This window comes from Triturus cristatus, chromosome 6 (assembly GCF_964204655.1).
Source record: "Triturus cristatus chromosome 6, aTriCri1.1, whole genome shotgun sequence".
In the NCBI taxonomy this organism is placed as follows: Eukaryota; Metazoa; Chordata; class Amphibia; order Caudata; family Salamandridae; genus Triturus; species Triturus cristatus.
In genome coordinates this window covers 56,756,164-56,779,760 of record NC_140589.1, presented here as the reverse complement: position 1 = coordinate 56,779,760, position 23,597 = coordinate 56,756,164, and the positions used below count along the sequence as shown (strand labels likewise).

General features: G+C 48.7%; 1 protein-coding gene across 1 annotated transcript in view; it reads left to right on the top strand.

Annotated features, from left to right (window-relative positions):
- DNAH8 (dynein axonemal heavy chain 8) overlaps positions 1-23,597 on the top strand; it is a 13,985,216-nt gene that overhangs the window by 7,608,056 nt on the left and 6,353,563 nt on the right. The window contains exon 54 of the mRNA XM_085610239.1: positions 8,896-9,038. Within this exon, the coding sequence (XP_085466365.1) occupies positions 8,896-9,038 (143 nt within the window). The remainder of the gene's footprint in view (positions 1-8,895; positions 9,039-23,597) is intronic.

The window sequence follows — 23,597 nt, the reverse complement described above, 5'->3', positions numbered from 1 at the left end:
CAGGGACATTAAACTAACCTTGACCAGTTCAATCTTCATGTTCTAAGTGGAAATGCCTAGAGAGTCCATCTGCATTGGCATGGTTACTCCCAGGTCTACCTTCCAGTGTAAAGTCCATCCCCTGTAGGGAAATGGACCACCTAAGCAGTTTGGGGTTTTCACCCTTCATTTGTTTTAGCCATAAGAGGGGCTTATGGTCTGTCTGAACAAGGAAGTGAGTACCAAACAAGTATGGCCTTAACTTCTTCAGAGCCCAAACCACAGCAAAGGCCTCTCTCTCAATGGCTGACCAAGGTTTCTCTCTAGAGGTCAGCATCTGCTTATGAAAGCTACTGGCTGATCCTGACCTTCATCATTCAATTGTGACAGTACAGCCCCTACCCCAAATTCAGATGCATCTGTTTGAACAATGAACTTCTTGGAGTAGTCAGGACTCTGCAGAATGGGAGCAGTGCACATGGCCTGCTTCAGGTCATCAAATGCATTTTGACATCTAGCTGTCCACTGAACCTTTTTGGGCATCTTTTTAAAAGTTAAGTCATTCAGGGGTGTCACTATTGATCCATACCCCTTGACAAATCTCCTATAGTACCCAGTCAGGCCTACGAAGGCTCTCACCTGAGTCTGGGTAGTTGGAGCAACCCAGTCCATTATGGTCTGGATTTTGTCCTGTAATGGTTGAACCTGGCCTCCACCTACAAGGTGGCCCAGGTACACAACCTGACTCTGCCCTATCTGGCACTTAGTAGCCTTGATATTTAGGCCTGCCTTTTGCAGGGCCTCCAAAACATTCCTCAGGTGGACCAGGTGATCCTCCCAGGTGGAGCTAAAGACGGCAATTCCATCTAGATATGCTGCACTAAAGTCTTCCAGGCCTGTAAGGACTTGATTCACCAAGCTTTGGAAAGTGGCAGGTGCATTCTTCAAACCAAAGGGCATTACCACAAATTGATAGTGCCCACTAGGGGTAGAAAATGCTGTCTTTGGCTTTGCATCATCAGCTAGTCTGATCTGCCAGTAGCCAGCTGTCATGTCAAATGTGCTTAAAAACTTGGCTGAGGCCAAAGTATCTATTAGCTCAGATGCCCTGGGGATGGCATGGGCATCAGTCCTAGTGACTGCATTGAGACCCCTGTAGTCTACACTAGGCCTGGGCAGCAAATTCCGTTCCGCTCGCGGAATTTGCGGAATTTGCGGAATTTCGCGTTCCGCGGAGAACGCGAAATTGCTCAAAAGTCTGCTTTCCGCGATTTCGCGAAATTTTTGCTTGTTCGCGTTCTCAAAATGCATGTTCGCGAGATATTTCTCCTCGAGCACGCAAACAGCAATTGCGAACAGGAAAAAAGCATTGCGAACAAGCAATTCCGCGTGTTCGCGGAATTTCTGCGTGTTCGCGGAGATTTTTTACCGTTTCGCGGAGATTTGCGTAACGCAATTCCGCAAATTCCGCCCACCCCTAGTCTACACAAAACCTCATTTCTCTCTTGCCATCTTTGGTGTGAGGTTTAGGTACCAGGACTACTGGACTAGCCCAAAGGCTAACTGAGGGTTCAATCACACCCAAATCCAACATCTTTTGGAATACTGTCCTTATACAGTCCCTGACATGGTCAGGTTGCCTGTAGATCATATTCTTCACAGGTAGACTGTCCCCAGTGTCCACTTCATGAGTGCACCTGGTGGTCTGACTTGGAGTCAGAGAAAACATATGTCTGAGTCTGAACTGGCTGAGAAGGTTTCTACAGTCAGTTTGCTGCTGGGCAGTGAGGCTGCCTGCCAAGGCTACACCATCAACTGACCCATCATCAGGGTTCTGAGAAAGCAGGTCAGGGAGTGGGTCACTCTCTTCCTCCTGTCCTTCATTAGTAGCCATGAGCAAGCCCATGTCTGCCCTGTCAACATATGGTTTAAATCTGTTGACATGAAGTACCCTATGGGGACTCCCAGGGGTTCCAAGGTCTACCAAGTAGGTATCCTCCCCTTTTTGTTCAACAATTGTATGGGGGCCACTCCATTTGTCCTGGAGGGCTTCTGGGCCCACAGGCTCCAACACCCACACTTTCTGTCCTGGCTGGTAAACAGTCAGTACAGCCTTTTGGTCATGCCAGGCTTCTTGCAGTTCCTGGCTAGCCTCTAGGTTTTTGTTTGTCTTTTTCATCTACTCAGCCATCCTGGAGCAGAGACCAAGTACATAGTCCACTATGTCTTGCTTTGGGGGCTTGAGAGGTAACTCCCATCCTTCCTTCACTAAACACAATGGACCCCTGACAGGCTGACCAAACAAAAGTTCAAATGGGCTGTAGCCAACCCCCTTTTGAGGCACATCCCTGTATGCAAATAAAAGGCAGGGCAAGAGTAGGTCCTATTTTCGCCTAAGCTTCTCTGGGAGTCCTTTAATCATGCCCTTTAAGGTTTTGTTGAATCTCTCAACTAAACCATTGCATTGTGGGTGATAGGGTGTGGTGAACTTGTAGTTCACTCCACACACCTTCCACATAGCAGTCAAGTAACTGGACATGAAGTTTGCATCCCTGTCAGATACTACCTCCTTAGGAAAGCCTACTCTTGAGAACACACTCTAGAGAGAGCTCTTGCCACCACAGGTGCTGTAGTGGTCCTTATGGGAATTGCCTCTGGGTACATGGTGGCATGATCCACCACCACCAGTATAAATCTGTGCCCAGATGCTGTTTGGGGATCCATGGATCCAACAATGTCAATCCCTACCCTTTCAAAGGGCACCCCCACCACAGGTAGTGGTATCAGGGGGGGCTTTGTAGTGCCACCTGCTTTGCCACTGGCTTGGCAGGTTACACAGGAGCGACACAACTCCTTTGTGTCTTCAGACATGTGGGGCCAGTGAAAGTGAGGGACAATTCTGTCCCAAGTCTTGTTCTGGCCCAGGTGTCCTGTAAGGGGAATATCATAGGCTAGTGTCAATAGGAAGCCCCTAAACTTCAGAGATATAACCAACCTCCCTGATGCACAATGCCTAGGGTCTCTACTCTCTGAGTAAAGGAGTCCATCATCCCAATAAACTTTATGGGTGCCACTAGCATTCCCATCAGCCACATCAGCAGCTTGCTATCTGAGGGGTTCAAGAGAGGGGCAGATTTTCTGCTCCTGGCTCAGATCAGACCTGGAAGGGCCCCCTATCCCCAAGAATTCAACCTGGTCAGGTACAAGCTCCTCTGGGACGGTCCCTTCTTCAGGCTCAAGATCATCTCCCTTAGGAGACTGATCAGCATTCTGAGTCAGGTGGGAAGGCTCTGCCTTAACTCTGCTGCTCCTCCTCTTGTGAGGCACCTGGTCCATTTTTCCAGAATCCAGGGCCTGTTCAGCTTTAGAGCCTAGTCACAGCAAAGACATGAGCAGGGATCCCTAACATTTCTGCATGTGTCCTGAGCGCCACTTCAGCCCAAGCTGAAGTCTCTAGATCATTGCCAAGCAAGCACTGTACTGGTGGTCTGCACTTACCACAAGCTCCTTAAGGCCAGTTACCCCTCCCCAGGAGAAGTTAACAACTGCCAGAGAATGGTCTGTTCTGACATTGCTAGCATTGGTCACTTGGTACATATCACCAAGTATAATCTGCCCTGGATCCACAAGATCTTTTGTCACCATTGTGACACTTGCTCCTGTGTCCCTGAATGACCAAGCCTCTACTCCATTTATCAAAGGATGTTGTCTGTATTTGCCCAGGTTACTGGGACTCACAAAGGGGGACATATCCATGCCCCCATCACAGAGAAGCACAGCCTGAGTTGGAACTCTGACTAGGCCAGAGTCCATCTCAGAACCCAGATTCAACCCTACTATACCCTTATTCTGAACATTGCCACTACCTATTGTAGCTGTACTAGGGGGAACAGTTGCCTTAGGGGCAATGGTGGCTGGAGTAGATTCTTTGGACTTGGTGCAGTCACTGGTACAGTGAGTTGTCTGTTTACAGATTTTGCACCAAGGTTTCTTTTGGCCTTTACCCTTACTTGACTGTGACTCCCCATTGGAAGAAGATTTTTGGGGCCCTTGAGAAGACTTCTGGTCTTTACCCTTGTCCCCACCCTTGTCAGAGTTCTTAGAATCCTGCTTCTTTGGGTCACCACCTTGGTTCTGTACCTTCTGCCTCACCCTGGTTCTGACCCATGTGTCTGCCTTCTTTCCCAATTCTTGGGGAGAGGTCAGATCAGAGTCTACCAGGTACTGGTACAACAGCTGATTGTGACATTTAGTAGAATCTGCTCCCTCATTATCAGATTGTACAATCCTATGAAATCACACACCTTACTGCCCAGTAACCAACCTTCCAGAGCCTTAGCAGCACAGTCAACAAAGTCAACCCAGTCTTGATTTTGTGCTTTTTGGGTGTCTCTGAACTTTAACCTGTATTGTTCAGTGGTTAGGCCAAACCCATCTATTAGTTCACTTTTCAAGACCTGGTAATCATCAGTATCCTCTTCTCTTACAGTGAGGAGCTTATCTCTACCTTTGTCTGCAAAGGCGAGCCATAAGATTGCTGCCCACTGACCTTGAGGGACCTTCTGTACTTTACAGGCCCTCCCCAAGGCAGTTATCCATTTGTGGATGTCATCCCCACTCTGGTAGGGAGGGACAATCTTACTTAAGTTTCTATGGTCATAAGACCTCTCCCTATCTCTAGGGAAATTCCTGCCACCAAGGGACTCTAGTCCCTCCTTTTTACTAGCTCTGTAGAGCTCTAGGGCTTCCCTATCTAAGGCCATCTGCTGCTTTCTGAGGTTGAACTTGTCTTGCTCCTACTTCAGCAGTCTCTCTCTCCTCTCCTCTCCTCTCCTGGGAGGTTTCCCTCCCTCTATGAGAAGAAACAGATGTCCCTATAGATGAGGTAGACTGGCTAGATCCCCTTGAGTGAGATCTATCCCTTCTACCCTATGTTCAACTCTCCCTGGAGGAACAAAGAGGGGAGCATTGTTGTCATCCTCCTCATCCTCATCCAGGAGATCTGTGTTCACCAGAGTCTGGTCATCGTCACCAGTCTGGTCAGCATTAGAGGTAGGGTCATGGGAGTTTCCACCCTTAGACCCACCCTCAGGTGCTGCCCCACCCACACTGCCTACCCCATCAGTCCCACTAGGCCCTGAGATATCATCCAGCTTAAGTATCTTTATGAGTTGCTGGGTAGATGGTCTTTTGCCTGTCTTCAGCTTCCCAATGGAACATAAGGCCCTAAGCTGTGCAAAGGAGAGATCCTCATATTTATAGGGGAGAAGCCCACTGGATTCAGGCAGGAACTCACTGGTTCCTGGCTGATTAGACATTACTAATGTGGTGTGGTGTATTGTACTAGTGTGGCCTTATAAACTCTCTTGAGTTGTAGAAAGAGTGTGCTATCCCTTAACACACAACTCTAATTCCAGTAGAACTTATTGAATACTAAACTTGATATTATATGTACCTAAGATACCTTTAGTGGTTTTCAGTTGATCAATTCAATTGAGATTATCTGGTAAAACACTAGCAAGCTGGAATCCCACACGCTGTACACCGATGTGAGAAGTTGGCCTGATATATGCTGTCCACTAGTTCTAGTGGGCACCTTGTATCAGTCCAAACAACCCCTTATGGTGATTGGTTAAAGACAACCTTTATTGAAAGCTATCCTAGTGGTAGCTATGGAGAGCAGCCTTCAGGCTATGTCTTGAAGGAATGTAAAGCAGCTTGTTTTACCAGTCTATAATCTCCTGAATGATCAAATGAAAGGACAACCACACCAGGTATATATTTAAAATATATGTGTTTAAGATAAAACACACCCCTCTAGTCTCTTTATGAGACTGGTGTTCGAAGTGCTTAGGTTACAAGTTAGTTATCAACAATATTAGCACAAATACACGTTTGGTCCCTAGGGGCATACCAAGCCATATACCAAAAAAGTGGTATAAGAAGCACGACTGAACTAGATACAAGGCCTAGAGCCTGTAGAATCGCAGGGACCCCAAGGAACCACCCAAGGTAGTGACACAGGGGACCCACGGGGGCCGTGTGCAGTGTGTCAACACAGCAGCGGGCTCCCGTTATCTTCTGTGGGCGATGTGGCGGTTATTTAAAGATCCGGGACAATTAGAATCGAGTCAGGACCAAACACTTTTGGACTGAAGCAGTTCTAGGGCTAGCACCCACGGGAGCACCGGAGTACTCGTGTTACCTCACCCAGGGAATCTAGGTGCATAGGTGTCTTTTGGTGTTGGGTCGGGTCATCGATTTCAGTGGAAGCTGGCGAAGAAGTGCTGCTGCCGTGAAGAGGAGAAGTGTCCGAAGAGATCCAAGCCTGGATCTAGGATGTATGGAACCTGAAAGCAGAGGGGACAGAGTCTGGGTCACTTGCCAGTGACCGAGGGCAGGATGGACCAATGCCCACAGATGTCGGGTGCTTTAGGTGAGATGACGGGTGTGAGAAAGTGCAATCTTTCTTGCATGGTATGCCCCCACTTTTTGCTGAATTGCTGAATGTACTTTGACTGAGTGTGCCCTGGACTCCTGCCAATCAGGTGCCCAGGGCCTATGTTCCTTCCCTAAAACCTAAAACCCCAAATTGGCAAACCCTGGCCACATTTCAGCCCCTGGTAAATGGTACCCTAGGTACCCAGGGCCTTGTGACCAGGGAAGGCCTCTAAGGGCTGCAGCACTTATTGTGCCACCCTTAGAGGCCCTGTACCTTAACACAAACACACTGCCCTTGCAGGCTGAGTGTCTGGGTACAAGATAAAACAAAGGGTCAACATGGCACACATCCCTGTGTGCCATGCCCACAACCTACACTGCCCTGGCATACATCAGCAAACCCCTCTAGCTGGGTGCCCTATGCCAGTGGTGTGGGCACAGGAGCATGAGCCCTGTGCCCCTACAGTACCCAGGTCCATTCCTGGGCACTGTAAGTGAAGTTCTGCCATGTAAGATTATATGGTGCTGAGAGCTCTTCAAACACGAACTCCACAGCACCATAATAGCAACACTGAAGACTGAGAAGTTTGGTATCAAACTTCTCAGCACATTAAACCCACACCGATGCCAGTGTGGGATTTAATGTACAAAGCACTACAGAGAGCATCTTAGAGATGCCCCCTGAAACCTAACCTCCAATCCACGTCTGGTCTGAGAGGCTGCCTAGGCTGCCACACAGCAGACATGTTGCTGGACCCCTGGGTGGAGAGCCCCTGCTCTTTTGGGCCTGCAACAATGCAAATCCTGGGCGTGATGCTAGGTCTCCTCCCCCAGGATGGGCAGGGGGAAGCTTCAAAGGCATGCCGCCTTTGTGAGCTTCTCCAGGCCACTTGCTGTACCCAGCAATCTGGCCCCCAACGGTTCTGACCCCCACTCTGGCGGGAAGACTGGCCGGAAACCCCAAGTAAGGACAGGGGTTGTGCCAGCCTCTGCCAACCCCACCCATCAGGTGGGGGAGGCAAGGTGGAGCACATCTCCGGGCCCTCACCATCTTGAAGATGGGAAGCCCTGCCCAATTGGGACTAGGCTACTGCCCCCCTCCCAGTGGAGAGTGGCAGGATAGGGGGGTGTACCCACCCCAGGGCAGGGACCCATTGGTCCCTGCCCTTTACCCACCTGTAACGCCCCTAAATCTAGTATTTAGGGGCACCCTGAACCTTCCTTCCTCAGTTTCCAGATTCCGAAAAAGCAAAGAAGAGCAAGAAGAAAGAAGACCTGCCGTGCAGCTCCTAAGAAGAGGAAGACATCAACTGCTTTGGCCCCAGCCCTACCGGCCTGTCGACCCTCAAACCTGCTCCTGCTAAATCCCGGCACCTCTTGTGGCCCGTAACCTCACAACCCCCGTAGGACCTGGCTACCTTGTGACTCTGAGCATCTGGGACTCCCATGAGCAGTGGCTCTGCTAAAAGCAAGTTTCTAACCCCTGGCATCAACCCGGAACCGCGAACCCTGCACACTCTGCACCCGCCATGCCTGGCCTGTGCCGGAGTGGACAAAGACCCGAGGACGTCCCCCCGGCGAATGTGACCCCGAATCCGGCACCCAAGGACTCACCTCGATGCTCCTGATGACGCCTGCAGCCTCAGAACCAGGGACCCCCCCAACCGCAATCAACAGAGGGTAAGATTTCCCGACATCAAAAGGCACCCCTGCACCCGGCGCCCTGCAGCCCCCTGTGCCCGACTCCTGGGTACCTACCTATCCTCCAACTACGCAACTTACCTCTCGAAGTGGTGGTGGCACCTGAAGAATCTTCGTCCCCGATCTTGCATCCTTTGTTCGTCCTGGAGCTTTACCATTGAAATCCATTGAGAGCCCGAAGGCTCAATAGCACCCTGCACCCAGCATAAAATAGTTAAATAGCGATCGCTAATTTGCTAATTTCATGAAAATCGCTATTTGCGACTTTTCTTGCATAGCTTTGCGACTCTCTAATAGGGACTCGCAAATAAGGAATCGCTATTTTGGTCCTCGCAAAATTGGGATTCCTTATTTTTGTGAAAATCTAATTTGCAAGCTCAAAAGGCCTGTTTTTGCGAATCGCTATTTTTGCGCTCGCAAATTAGCTTGATGCATGTGTACCTAAATGTCTTTTTAAAAGTATTATCTCTGTAGACTAACCTTATATGTTTTTCATTTCAGTAGTATTTCATCATGAGGTTCTCTCTCTCACAGGCATACACAGAGAAAATGGCCACGTCGTAGAAAATAAAAAACTTACATTTAAAACAAAACGCACTGTATTATTGTATGTTGTTTCAATCACCATTATTGTACACTGGTGTATAAACTATCCAACAAGCCAAATGCAAACAAAATTAAATGGTCCAAAATAACTAGAGTTTTACAGTGAAAAACTGGTTGGGGTGACCGCAGAATGAATCTTCAGCTGAACTGTTCATATTAATTTTTAAGGTGAATGGGAACACTGGGGACAACGAGTTCAAGAATACATTTATCCAACGGATTCTATTCCTGACTATGCATCTATACTGGTTCCAAATGTGGATAACGTCACAACTCAGTTTTTAATTGACACCATTGCGAAACAAAATAAAGTGAGTATTTTGAGTATTTTACCTAAATTTACGAGCTACTAGGGCCTTGATTCTTAATGAGTACTTTTCTAATAGATAACCGTTCCGTCCCTAAATCATACCTCCTGAGCGCCAGACTGGATCTGGGAATGTATAAAGCAGTGACAAGTAACTGATGCTTTCCAGCATCCTGACTAGGCCTGGGAAGAACTGTTTTCACGCTGGAGTAACTGGAGTAATTTTGGTAATTCCGCTTTACTCTTTGATGCAAAATTACCAATAATTACGTAATGACTCCTGTTTATGTAGTTAAGAGTAATTGGGGGGGGGGGGTAATAATCCTACAGCGAGAGTGTTCTGCTGCATTCAACACTGTTTCTCATCAGAGAATGTATCCTCGCATCCAGCTAAATGCCGGTAGTAAGTGAGAAGAAAATTTCACCCCAAGAGCACATTTAGTAAAATCAACCATCTGCTTGCACTCACTTTTCAAATTGTGTTGCATGTAGTGCTATTTCTTAGCACAAAATATGTCCTCACGTCCATTTTGGACATGAGGGGCAACTTTGTGCTAAGAAACAGTGCAAAACGCAGAATGAATTTTCCTGCGTAATTTCACTGAATTCTTTCTGAGGCAATTCCACTTGATTACGCTGCACAGAATTATTTGAGGTGCTCCCACTCCTAATCCTGACTGGCCCCTTGCAATTCCACCAGAAGTGACACAACGAAGTCCATATTTTGTGCAATTTTATATAGTGTAAATTTGTCCTGAGGGGAGTTTCAGCGTTTTACAAGACTACTAGACTATGTCGCATTTTTATAGGCAAAAGCAGATTAACTGGTTTGCTCAGAATGTCAGGATTCTAACTGAGCTCCAAGGTCTGCAATTCTGGTCACCAAGCTACATCTCCTCTCATATAGAAGCTCAAGTGCTTTGTGATGCCAGTTTCTTTTCTCTGATGCCTCTGAGGTTTTCTTCAGTTCCTTTTTGCTAAATTATGATTTTCTCTCTTGATTTTTGGTCATGACACTATGTGTAGGAGAGTAGGGTCTGCTTTCTATGTTCACCCCCACTTTTTGCTTTTGCGTTACTGGTTTTCGACTTAGATGTGGCTGTGGGCCTGCTAATCAGACCCACAGCCCTGCTGTTCTCTCTCTAAATTAATACTATGTACTATAGGTGCATAACCCATTTGGATAGGATCACCTTATTGGCCCCTGTACAGTGTACCTTAGGTACCCAGGGCATAGGTGTACCCTAGGCCTACCAGGGGCTGCAGCATGTATTATGCCACCCCTGGCCTGGCCTTCCATTATGACACAACTGGCTGATCACTCAGCTGGGGCAAGGTTGTGTAATCACCCCTTGCTTTGGTGTAGTATTCCCATACCTATCTTATATATAGACACATGTGTACCTATCAGCCACTCCTATGGCAGGCCTTAACAATCCTGGAGGCAGAGTGCTTGGTAACATGTGAGATGGTGCTCTAGCATGAGCTGAGCCTGTCTGCAGCTTTCGGAACCATGTCCTTACAGCTGTTCTATGATATAGCCTACCATATACTCTTAAAGTGCCTTATAATCTTAAACGGTTATGGTAACTATGGTTTGGCTTTATCAAAACATGTCGTGTAAGGTGTCTAACACTTTGGAATAATACCCTATCCCATTTCTGGGGATGAGGATATTATCCCTCCCTTCTAGAGGGAGAAGACATGTTGAAACCTACTTACCCGGTTAAAGTTAACCAGAGCCCCAGCATCACAAAATGGATGCTGCTGCCACGACACAAGTCTGACCTCCTGCTGCTGGGAGTGATCCCGGCACGGGAGGCTTGGACAATAGGTTTCCTGCCTTGGGAGGTGCGAGCACCACCCCAGACAGGCCTTAGTGTATTGGGGCAGGGAGGGATGAAAGAAACGAGACACTGCCTGGGGCACACAAGGTGTCCCATGCATAGTCCAGTTCAAACCGGTGCTGGGGCACGCCAGCCCCAGTCCTGGCGCGAAACTGGACAAAGGGAAGGGGGTGTAACCACCCCCCTCCCAGGTCCCACCCATAAGGCGTGACCTAGCAGGCAACCCAGCCCCCCAGATTAGTATAAGAGTGGTAGCTGGGCCCCAGGAGATTAGATTATCCTGAACCTGCAACTTGAACAGAAACTCTGGACCTTCGACATTCGACGAAAGAAGAAGACTGAAGAATCTCCCTTGTGGCCAAGGAGTGGCTACCCTGTGCAAACAGGCACCATCAAGAGACTTACCCTTTGCTTTGCTGAAGTTCTACGAGGGACCGACTGCAGAGCCCGACTAGAGCCTTGACTTCCAGACTTCTCCGACCCTGATCCACATCCACATCCACAGCCGAGCTGAGATCCATGGAGGCGACAAGAGACGTGGGACCGGTTACCTGGGAAAAGTGGCGAGTATCTTCCAGCGCAGCTTCTGAGGTACCCTCGAAGTTGTGCACCGGGGATTGAGAAGCCCCAACCCCAAGCACCATCTGCACCGAAGATCAGCCCCCCACACTCCACGAGTCCTGCGTGGGGCCCTTCTGCATTTTCCTGCTTGCCGCGTCTGTCCGGTTGCTTGCCCGTTGGCTAGCGGCCTTTGCGACGACACACCTTTGAATCTTCACTGCTGGTTTGGCTCCTCCAGACTGGCTCCCGCTCCTCTGCAAAAGAGAAGCACCCCAGACCTTCCTCGTCTGCACCAGAAGCAAGTCCTCCATTCTTCATGGGTTCCACTTGCCAAGGCTTGGTGAGTCCTAGTTCGACTTCGATGCCGCCGACAGCAAGAGCCTTCGTGGGACAGCTCGCCTCCTGGTCCTGGTCGTCCTCGACGTCTCCTGGTACCCGTGGCTGCTGCGACAAGCTTCACCTCTTCACCTGCAATCTCCCGACATCGCCTGGTTCCTTCCTGGTTCCACGTGGTCACTGGCTAGTGACCCTGACTCTGTCCCTTCTGCTTGCAGGTACCTTTCCTTCTTGATCCCGGCCTTGGGATCCACCGGACACTCTTCACTGACTGCCTGTCAGCAACTTTCCTTCAGGCATCCATAGAAGTCCACGACGAAACCCGACGCAAGTTCACACCTATGCACCCGCAGCCCATGGGCTAGGTAACTTGGGTACTTCGGTGCTCACAAGGGTATTGACTATCCTAGGGTCTAGTTTCCGAGTCTTGACTTTCTAGCTACTCCAGAAGTGTCCTAAAACTGCTTATTTCAGAACTGTACTATTTCTATCGACTATACGCAGTACGCGTGAGTGTTTCCACCTGAATCCCGTGGGCCTCCCACTTCCTAACTGTTGGTAGTGTAGTGTAGCCCCAGCGATTCCCTAGGCCTAGGCCTATCCTATTTCCGTGACAGTGGTCCTTATACCACTTCTTTAGTATATGGTTTGCGTGGCCCCTAGGGCCTAACTGTATTACTTACCTGTGTGACTTAATGTATGCTTAAATAAGACTGTGTTGTACTCACCTCTAATCTCATAAAGAGTGCTGAGGGTTTGACTAGAATAAATACACTTTATTTTATATATATATCTGTTGTGGTGTCCTTTCATTTGGTATTCAAGGGATTATATATGGTATCACAGCTGGCTTCACATGCCATTCAGAGTTTAGCCTAAGACTGCTCTTGTCCATGCTACCACTAGGATAGCTGGTCTATAAGGTTGACTTTACAACCAATCACCATAAGGGTTGTTTGGACTGATATCAGGTGTACACTAGAACTAGTGACATCATACATCAGGCCAACTTCTCACAGTGATGAGCAGCGGTTGGGATCTGAGCTTGCTGTTGTAATACCATTGTAATCTTGAGATACTAAATTGAAAGCTCACACAGATATTGTTTAGGTACATATAACATAGATTATAATACTTAAGTCCTACTGGACTTAGTTGTTGTAGGTTGAAGGGACTAACACACCCTGACTACAACTACTAGAGAGGTTTAGTAGAAACAACTAGTGTAGGTAGGTGCACACACCACACCCTCACTAGATCATGTCTCTGGGAGGAGATCAAGGAGATTCTCTCTCAGGAGGGGCAGGTCTGAGAAAGATCCCCTCTAGATATGATACCCTAACTTTTCAGGAGATGAGAAAATTGTGTACCTCCAGAAAGTGAAAACAGGGTGCAAACCCTACCCTCCTTCAGCTAGTACAGATCCTAGAGGAATATGATGCTCTTAGGGCCTCACAGGCTGGTACCCTAGGTACAGGGGAGGGTCTACCCGCTACAGATGAGTCAGATGGGACTTCAGATGAGGAGGTAGACAGCCAGGGCCAAGTAGGAAGACTTAGCCAGGCTAACCTAAGCTTACATGGGAGTTTGCATGGGGTCCCCCCATACAGACCCCCAAGTGGGCTTAACCAGAGAAGCAGGAGAGACAGATCCCCTTCAAGGGAATCCATCCACTCCCATGTCTCTAGCATCTCTAATGCCTCTTCTCACAGGGGAATGATTTCCCCCCAGAGAAAAGAGCATGAAGCCAGAATGAGGGAAGCTAATCTAAGGATTGAGAGGGAAGAACTTGCCCTTGCCAAGGAGAAGCTTGCACTGGCTAGAGAGTAAAAGTTAAGTGGGTTAGAACCCACTGGTGGCAGCAATATCCCTAAGGATAGAGACAGGCACTATGATAATAGAAACCTGAGCAAGATTGTCCCTCCCTACAAGTGTGGGGATGACATCCACAAATGGATAACTGCTTTGGAGAGGGCTTGCAAAGTACAGCAGGCACCCCAAAGTCATTGGGCAGCTATCTTGTGGCTCTCCTTCTCTGAGAAGGGTAGAGACAAGCTCCTCACAGTTAGTGATGAGGATGCAGACAATTACACTGTCCTGAAGAGTGCTCTGATTGATGGGTTTGGCCTAACCACTGAACAATACAGGTTGTTGTTCAGGGATACCCAGAAGACACAGACTCAGGACTGGACTGTCTTTGTAGATTGTGCCACTAAGGCTCTGGAAGGCTGGCTAGGGGGAAGTAAGGTTAAGGACTATACAGGATTGTATAATTTGATCATGAGAGAACAAATCCTTAATAACTGTCAAAACCAGCTACTGCATCAACACCTGATTGATTCTGATCTGACTTCTCCCCAAGAATTGGGAAAGAAGGCAGATAGATGGGTCAGGACTAGAGTTAAGCAGAAAAACCAGAACTAGGGCGGTGATCAGAAAAAGGCAGACCAGAAGGGTAATGATCAGAAACAAAAGGACCAGAAGTCTTAAACAGGCCCCCAAAAGGCTCAGGGGGAGGGTGGTCCCAAAAAGGATAAAAAGAAAGATGGCCAAAAGAAACCATGGTGCAACTATTGTAAGTCCAACTCACATTGGTTTAGTGAGTGCACCAAAAAGGATAAGCCCCCAGCCACCATTGCCCCTAAGGCAACTGTACCCCCTAGTTCAGCGGTAAGTGGTGGTTCCCAGCAAAAGGGTGTAGTAGGGTTAACCCTGGGAACTGAGGAGGATACCTACTCAGGCTGTTCTGATCTGTGATGGGGACATAGCTTTGTCCTCTACTGTAGGACCCAGTAACCTGGGCAAGTACAGACAGACTCCTTTTATCAACCAAAGAATGGCTCAGGCCTACAGGGACACTGGGGCTAGTGTCACAATGGTGACACCTGCCTTTGTGGACCCTGGACAGATCATACTAGGTGAGAACTACCTAGTGACCAACGCTAGCAATGCCACTACCTCCCATAGTGTGGCAATTGTTAACTTCTCCTGGGGAGGGGTAACTGCCCTCAAGAAAGTTGTTGTTAGTTCAGACCTTCCTGTGGAGTGTTTACTGGGCAATAATCTTGAAACTTCAGTTTGGTCTGAAGTGGAGTATAGGACCCATGCAGAAATGCTGGGGATAGATGCACAGGTCCTTGCTGTGACCAGGTCACAGGCCAAAAAGTGCACCACTGAACAAGTGCTGGATCCTGAAACTATGGACCAGTCACAAACCAAGAGAAAGAGCTGTAGGGTAAATGCTGTGCCTTCCCCCCTGCCTCAGGCACTGGATCAGCCCTCACAGGAGGATGATTCTGAGAACCCTGAAGAAACTGTCCTAGAAGAACTGGAACCTGATCAGGTTGAGTTTCTTGGGACAGGGGGACCTTCAAGGGCAGATCTGAGGCAGGCACAATTAGACTGCCCCTCTCTTGAACCCCTCAGACAGCAAGCTGCTGCTGAGGATGCAGGGAATGCTCAAGGTACCCATAGAGTGTATTGGGATGAAGGGCTGCTGTATTCAGAGGCTAGAGACCCCAAGCCTGGTGCATCCAGGAGGTTGGTCATCCCACTGAAGTTCAGAGGCTTCCTTCTTACCTTGGCCCATGATATTCCCCTTGCAGGACACTTAGGCCAGAACAATACTTGGGACGGGCTTGTCCCTCACTTTCACTGGCCCCATATGTCAGAAGATACCAAGGAGTTTTGTCGCTCCTGTGTCACCTGCCAAGCCAGTGGCAAATCAGGTGGCACCACAAAGGCCCCCCTCATACCACTACCTGTGGTGGGGGTTCCCTTTGAAAGAGTGGGCATAGATATTGTAGAACCAATGGACCCACAAACAGCATCTGGGCACAGATTCATACTGGTGATAGTGGACCATGCCACCAGGTATCCAGAAGCTATTCCCCTGAGGACCACAACAGCTCCTGTTGTGGCAAGGGCCTTACTTGGAGCATTCTCCAGAGTGGGCTTTCCAAAGGAGGTCATTTCTGACAGAGGTGCCAACTTCATGTCAGGATATTTGACTGCAATGTGGAAGGAGTGTGGTGTGAACTACAAGTTCACCACACCCTATCACCCACAGTGCAATGGGCTTGTTGAGAGATTCAACAAGACTCTAAAGGGAATAATAAAAGGCTTACCAGACAAGCTTAGGCGAAGATGGGACATCCTTTTACCCTGCCTTCTGTTTGCTTACAGAGAGGTCCCACAAAAGGGGGTTGGCTACAGCCCTTTTGAGCTTTTGTTTGGGCATCCTGTAAGAGGACCCCTATGTTTAGTAAGGGAAGGATGGGAGAGACCTCTCAGACAACCCAAACTTGATATAGTGGATTATTTACTTGGTCTCCGCTCCAGGATGGCAGAGTATATGAAGAAGGCTTCTAAAAACCTTGAGGCAAGCCAAGAACTCCAAACAGCTTGGCATGACCAAAAGGCTGTGCTGACTGTTTACCAGCCAGGGCAGAAAGTGTGGGTGTTGGAGCCAGTGGCCCCAGCAGCACTCCAAGACAAATGGTCTGGACCCCACACTATTGTTGAGAAAAAGGGAGAAGTCACCTACTTGGTGGAACTTGGGACTCCCAGAAGCCCCCACAGGGTGCTTCATGTCAACAGATTGAAGGCATATGTTGACAGGGCAGACATGGGCTTACTCATGGCTACAGAGAGTGACCCTCTCCCAGACCTGTTGACTCAGAACCCTGATGATGGCTCAGTTGATGGTGTGGTCTTTTCTGACAGCCTCACTGTCCATCAGCAACAGGACTGCAGGCAAGTTCTGCAATCCTACAGACATATGTTCTCTCTGACCCCAAGTCAGACAAACTGGTGCACCCATGAGGTGGACACTGGTGACAGTCTGCCCGTGAAGAGTAAAATCTACAGGCAACCTGACCATGTCAGGGACTGCATAAAAGTTGAGGTACAAAAGATGTTGGAGCTGGGAGTCATTGAACCTTCAGAGAGCCCTTGGGCTAGTCCTGTAGTTCTTGTGCCAAAACCTCACACCCAAGGTGGTAAGAGAGAGATGAGGTTTTGCATGGATTACAGAGGTCTCAATGCTGTCACTAGGACAGATGCCCACCCAATACCTAGGGCAGATGAGCTCATTGACAGACTGGCAGCTGCTAAGTTTTTGAGCACATTTGACCTGACAGCAGGCTACTGGCAAATCAGGCTAGCTGAGAATGCAAAGGCCAAAACTGCTTTCTCGACCCCAGGAGGACATTATCAATTTGTGGTAATGCCCTTTGGTTTGAAGAATGCACCTGCCACTTTCCAAAGGTTGGTGAATCAAGTCCTTACTGGGTTGGATGAGTACTGTGCAGCTTATCTTGATGATATTGCTGTCTTTAGCTCCACCTGGGAGGATCACCTGGTCCACCTGAGGAATGTTTTAGAGGCCCTGCAAAAGGCAGGCCTCACTATCAAGGCCACTAAGTGCCAGATAGGGCAGAGCAAGGTTGTATACCTGGGCCACCTAGTTGGTGGCGGTCAGGTTCAACCACTGGAGAGCAAGATCCAGACCATAAAGGACTGGACTCCTCCAACTACCCAGACTCAGGTCAGAGCTTTCTTGGGCCTGACTGGGTACTACAGAAAGTTTGTTAAGAACTATGGGTCCATTGTGACACCACTTAATGACTTGACCTTTAAGAAAATGCCAAAGAAAGTTCAGTGGACAGTAAGCTGTCAAAAAGCATTTGATGACCTGAAGCAGGCCATGTGCAGTGCACCTATTCTGAAAAGTCCAGACTACTCCAAAGAGTTCATTGTCCAGACAGATGCTTCTGAGTTGGGTGTGGGAGCTGTTCTTTCACAACTTAATATAGATGGTCAAGACCAGCCCATTGCTTTTATAAGTAGAAGGCTGACCCCTAGAGAGAAACGTTGGTCAGCTATTGAGAGGGAGGCCTTTGCTGTGGTTTGGGCCCTGAAGAAGCTGAGGCCATACTTGTTTGGCACTCACTTCAAGATTCAGACAGACCATAAGCCCCTCTTGTGGCTAAATCAGATGAAGGGTGAAAATCCCAAACTTCTTAGGTGGTCCATTTCCCTACAGGGATGGACTTCACAGTGGAACATAGACCTGGGACTGCCCATGCCAATGCAGATGGACTCTCCAGATATTTCCACTTAGAACATGAAGACTCAACTGGTCAAGGTTAGTTTAATGTCCCTAAGTTTGGGGGGGGTGGTTGTGTAGGAGAGTAGGGTCTGCTTTCTATGTTCACCCCCACTTTTTGCTTTTGCTTTACTGGTTTTTGACTTAGATGTGGCTGTGGGCCTGCTAATCAGACCCACAGCCCTGCTGTTCTCTCTCTAAATTAATATGACCTTTGGTAATCTCTCCCCGGTTTGGTCTTCTGCCTGGTGGCCTGACCAGCTGGGCTCTCCTCCTGTCCCAGTTGATAAGGCCAGAAACCTGGGAGTCATTTTTGACAGCAAGCTGTCATTCAACCTTCATGTCAACAAGGTTGTGTCATCTGCGTTCTTTATTTTAAAGAAAATTAGGAAAATACTGCCTTACCTTCCCACCTCAGCTGGGAAGACCCTGGTCTCTACCCTAGTGTTTTCCAAAATCGACTATGGGAACGCCCTCTTCCTTAATACTCAGAAACTCGTTCTATCTAAGTTGCAGTCCATACAAAATGCTGCTGCAAGAATTCTTCTTGACATCCCCCGCCGCCAGCCAACTACTCCAGCCATTCGTCACCTGCATTGGCTAAGAGTAGAGGGCCGCATTAAATTCAAGGCCCTCTGCATTGCCTATAAGGCAGTGCATGGCGTCGGTCCAAAGTTTCTGATTGAAGCATTTCAGTTGTATAGCCCCAAGAGACAGCTGAGATCCGCCAACTCCTGCCTGCATCCGTTACCTCGCACGAGAACGGCAACCTGGGGAGACAGGCGCTTCCTGGTTGCCACACCTAAACTCTGGAACCTTTTGCCACTCACCATAAAAACTGCCCCCAATTTGATAAGCTTTCGTAGGCTCTTAAAGACATGGCTGTTCAATCAGTAACCCTGCGGCTCGGTCTCTCGTTTTTGTCACATGCGCCGAGACACCTTCGGGTATTTGTTTGCGCAGTAAAAATCGCGAAATAAATAAATAAATAAATAAATACTATGTACTTTAGGTGCATAACCCATTTGGATAGGATCACCTTATTGGCCCCTGTACAGTGTACCTTAGGTACCCAGGGCATAGGTGTACCCTAGGCCTACCAGGGGCTGCAGCATGTATTATGCCACCCCTGGCCTGGCCTTCCATTATGACACAACTGGCTGATCACTCAGCTGGGGCAAGGTTGTGTAATCACCCCTTGCTTAGGTGTAGTATTCCTATACCTATCTTCTATATAGACACATGTGTACCTATCAGCCACTCCTATGGCAGGCCTTAACAATCCTGGAGGCAGAGTGCTTGGTAACATGTGAGATGGTGCTCTAGCATGAGCTGAGCCTGTCTGCAGCTTTCGGAACCATGTCCTTACAGCTGTTCTATGATAGAGCCTACCATATACTCTTAAACTGCCTTATAATCTTAAACGGTTATGGTAACTATGGTTTGGCTTTATCAAAAAATGTTGTGTAAGGTGTTTAACACTTTGGAATAATACCCCCATCCCATTTCTGGGGATGAGGATATTATCCCTCCCTTCTAGAGGGAGAAGACATGTTGAAACCTACTTACCCGGTTAAAGTTAACCAGAGCCCCAGCATCACAAAATGGATGCTGCTGCCACGACACAAGTCTGACCTCCTGCTGCTGGGAGTGATCCCGGCACGGGAGGCTTGGACAATAGGTTTCCTGCCTTGGGAGGTGCGAGCACCACCCCAGCCAGGCCTTAGTGTATTGGAGCAGGGAGGGATGAAAGAAACGAGACACTTCCTGGGGCACACAAGGTGTCCCATGCATAGTCCAGTTCAAACCGGTGCTGGGGCACGCCAGCCCCAGTCCTGGAGCGAAACTGGACAAAGGGAAGGGGGTGTAACCACCCCCCTCCCAGGTCCCACCCATAAGGCGTGACCTAGCAGGCAACCCAGCCCCCCAGATTAGTATAAGAGTGGTAGCTGGGCCCCAGGAGATTAGATTATCCTGAACCTGCAACTTGAACAGAAACTCTGGACCTTCGACATTCGACGAAAGAAGAAGACTGAAGAATCTCCCTTGTGGCCAAAGAGTGGCTACCCTGTGCAAACAGGCACCATCAAGAGACTTACCCTTTGCTTTGCTGAAGTTCTACGAGGGACCGACTGCAGAGCCCGACCAGAGCCTTGACTTCCAGACTTCTCCGACCCTGATCCACATCCACAGCTGAGCTGAGATCCGTGGAGGCGACGAGAGACGTGGGACCGGCTACCTGGGAAAAGTGGTGAGTATCTTCCAGCGCAGCTTCTGAGGTACCCTCGAAGTTGTGCACCGGGGATTAAGAAGCCCGAACCCCAAGCACCATCTGCTCTGAAGATCAGCCCCCCACACTCCACGAGTCCTGCGTGGGGCCCTTCTGCATTTTCCTGCTTGCCGCATCTGTCCGGTTGCTTGCCCGTTGGCTAGCGGCCTTTGCGACGACACACCTTTGAATCTTCACTGCTGGTTTGGCTCCTCCAGACTGGCTCCCGCTCCTCTGCAAAAGAGAAGCACCCCAGACATTCCTGATCTGCACCAGAAGCAAGTCCTCTATTCTTCGTGGGTTCCGCTTGCCAAGGCTTGGTGAGTCCTAGTTCGACTTCGATGCCGCCGACAGCAAGAGCCTTCGTGGGACAGCTCGCCTCCTGGTCCTGGTTGTCCTCAACGTCTCCTGGTACCCGTGGCTGCTGCGACAAGCTTCACCTCTTCACCTGCAATCTCCCGACATCGCCTGGTTCCTTCCTGGTTCCACGTGGTCACTAGCTTGTGACCCTGACTCTGTCCCTTCTGCTTGCAGGTACCCTTCCTTCTTGATCCCGGCCTTGGGATCCACCGGACACTCTTCACTGACTGCCTGTCAGCAACTTTCCTTCAGGCATCCATAGAAGTCCACGACGAGACCCGACGCAAGTTCACACCTATGCACCCGCAGCCCGTGGGCTAGGTAACTTGGGTACTTCGGTGCTCACAAGGGTATTGACTATCCTAGGGTCTAGTTTCCGAGTCTCGACTTTCTAGCTACTCCAGAAGTGTCCTAAAACTGCTTATTTCAGAACTGTACTATTTCTATCAAATATACGCATTACGCGTGAGTGTTTCCACTCTGCACCTGAATCCCGTGGGCCTCCCACTTCCTAACTGTTGGTAGTGTAGTGTAGCCCCAGCGATTCCCTAGGCCTAGGCCTATTCTATTTCAGTGACAGTGGTCCTTATACCACTTCTTTAGTATATGGTTTGCGTGGCCCCTAGGGCCTAACTGTATTACTTACCTGTGTGACTTAATGTATGCTTAAATAAGACTGTGTTGTACTTACCTCGAATCTCATAAAGAGTGCTGAGGGTTTGACTAGAATAAATACACTTTATTTTATATATATATCTGTTGTGGTGTCCTTTCATTTGGTATTCAAGGGATTATGTATGGTATCACAGCTGGCTTCACATGCCATTCAGAGTTTAGCCTAAGACTGCTCTTGTCCATGCTACCACTAGGATAGCTGGTCTATAAGGTTGACTTTACAACCAATCACCATAAGGGTTGTTTGGACTGATATAAGGTGTACACTAGAACTAGTGACATCATACATCAGGCCAACTTCTCACACTATGCATATCTTTGAATTTTAAACCAGACATGGCCTTCAAATGTCATGTCACCATGTATATCTTTGGATTTTAAAACAGGCATGGCCTTCAGTTGATGGCGACAAACCCGCCTGCCGAATGACGGGGAACCTCCCACAATGCCCCTCATTTATGCTATGTTCTCACATGAACTCTACCTCTTGCTTCCAAGCTAATGATGGCATCCTTGAAGAGGAGATCTAGAATCCCTTCCAAACAAATGAGTCAATCTCATTTCCATTCCCAGGGTGGTTCTCTCATCCACAGACAGAGAGCACAAAGGAACACAGATCAACTGTCTCATCAAGGTAAGGGAGGAAAATGACCCACTGAGAGGTCTTCTTCCTCTCCCAACCTAGTGTTTTAGCCATATTAAAGAAGCCATGTTGTCTATAGTTGCCAAAACCCCCTCTGGCACCCCTCCATTTGCCACCACAGCTAACAGCTGCTAAGGTTTTGGATTCGTCCACAACTTCGGACTTGGCCCAGTGCCTTCAACATTAGCACCCCACCCACCTATCAGTCCTGCCCAATTTCCTGAGAAGCTGGTTTTCGTGCCTTTTCCCAGTCCAACTTCCAGGATGCAATCCAAGTTGCTCATGATTCAGGTAAAGATGCTCAAGTCAACCACCACCGTTAGAAGACTTGAACTTACAGAAGGAGTGGTCAGAACATCAAATGACAGTTTATTATTGTTGGGTGTCAATGTCATCTAGATGCCTTCAAATCCCTTGTTCACTAAGGGCGATGGCAGTGAGGGGTAATCCAAGGCACCTGGCTGATCTGCAGAATACCAGAGGCCTCACTACGTTGCAGATAGAGGAGGGCCTGGCCTCTGCAGATCAAAGCACTTCTTGATAGTGAAGAAAAAAGAGTGTTGATACATTTTGCTATTATCTGATGGAGACTTCTAAGCTGCAGATTCATTTGAATAATCCTTAGGCATCAGGCTGGATCCAGAAATGTTTTGTGAGCAGTACCCCTTGTGCACCAGTAGGTGACAATGTTCTGCTCCGTGTGGCATTGTTGGCACATCTCTGGTTCAACACCTGGTGGGCTCTCTGAACCCCAGAGCAGACAAACTCAACCATTGTTGCCTACCATATCACGAATGGCGTCAAAATCTGGAGGTGTTGCAAGGTCTCTTTCAGCAGTGGGGAGAGCCTTGGTCAGATCTTTTCACCTCCCCCAATACCTTTCAATGTCAGTAGTTTTGCATGCTGGAGTTTCCAAGGCAGCTCTCACTCTGAGATGCTTTTCATCTCCAGTCTAGCTCAGGCTTCTTGTACGCCTTTCCACCCTTAAAACTTCTGCCCAGAGTTCTCAAGAAGATCTGGTACAACTGGGCCTAAGTTATCCTTCTGGCACCTGACTGGGCATGGAGAATCTGGTATCCTGAGCTTCTCAGCATAAGCATCGATTCTATGATCAGGCTGTCTTCGGGAGGATCTTCTGTCGCAGCAGCAGGGGAGGGCCGTCCACCCGAGCCTATCAACTCTATGCCTTTTTGCGTGGAGATTGAACGGTGACCTTTGACAGCGTTCGACCTTCCTCCCAAGGCCTGCAATGTCATTTTGGCAGCTTGGCGTCCCGCCATCAAGACGGTTATCCTTATCTTTGCCCATCAGGGCTCTGCTCTGGGTACTCTTAAGTGAAACTTCCTGCTCTGTCTGCTTTTTTGCGGCTGCCTGACCAAGTCTCCACCGCTGAGAGGAGATCTTGGACTGATTCTCCCCAGTTTTTGGTTTCTACAACAACGGTCTCATAGCTGGACATCGATTCTCACATCATGGGACTCTTCTTGACTCTCCAGATACCGCCATTCTCCTCTCTGCTTCCAGCGGACTTGCTAGTAGTTTCACATTCGCGGCCAGCACCACTCCGTCAGTGATGGCCCCAACGATGCCAACACCATCGCCATCCTGGAGAACTTGAACAACATCTATCTCACCCAACTGGTTACCGAAGCCACGCACAAAGCCAGACACACACTCAAACCCATTTTCAACTCCAGTGACAGAATCAAATTAAGCCACACCACAGACCTCACCTGGACTGACCACACCATCGCAAACTTCAT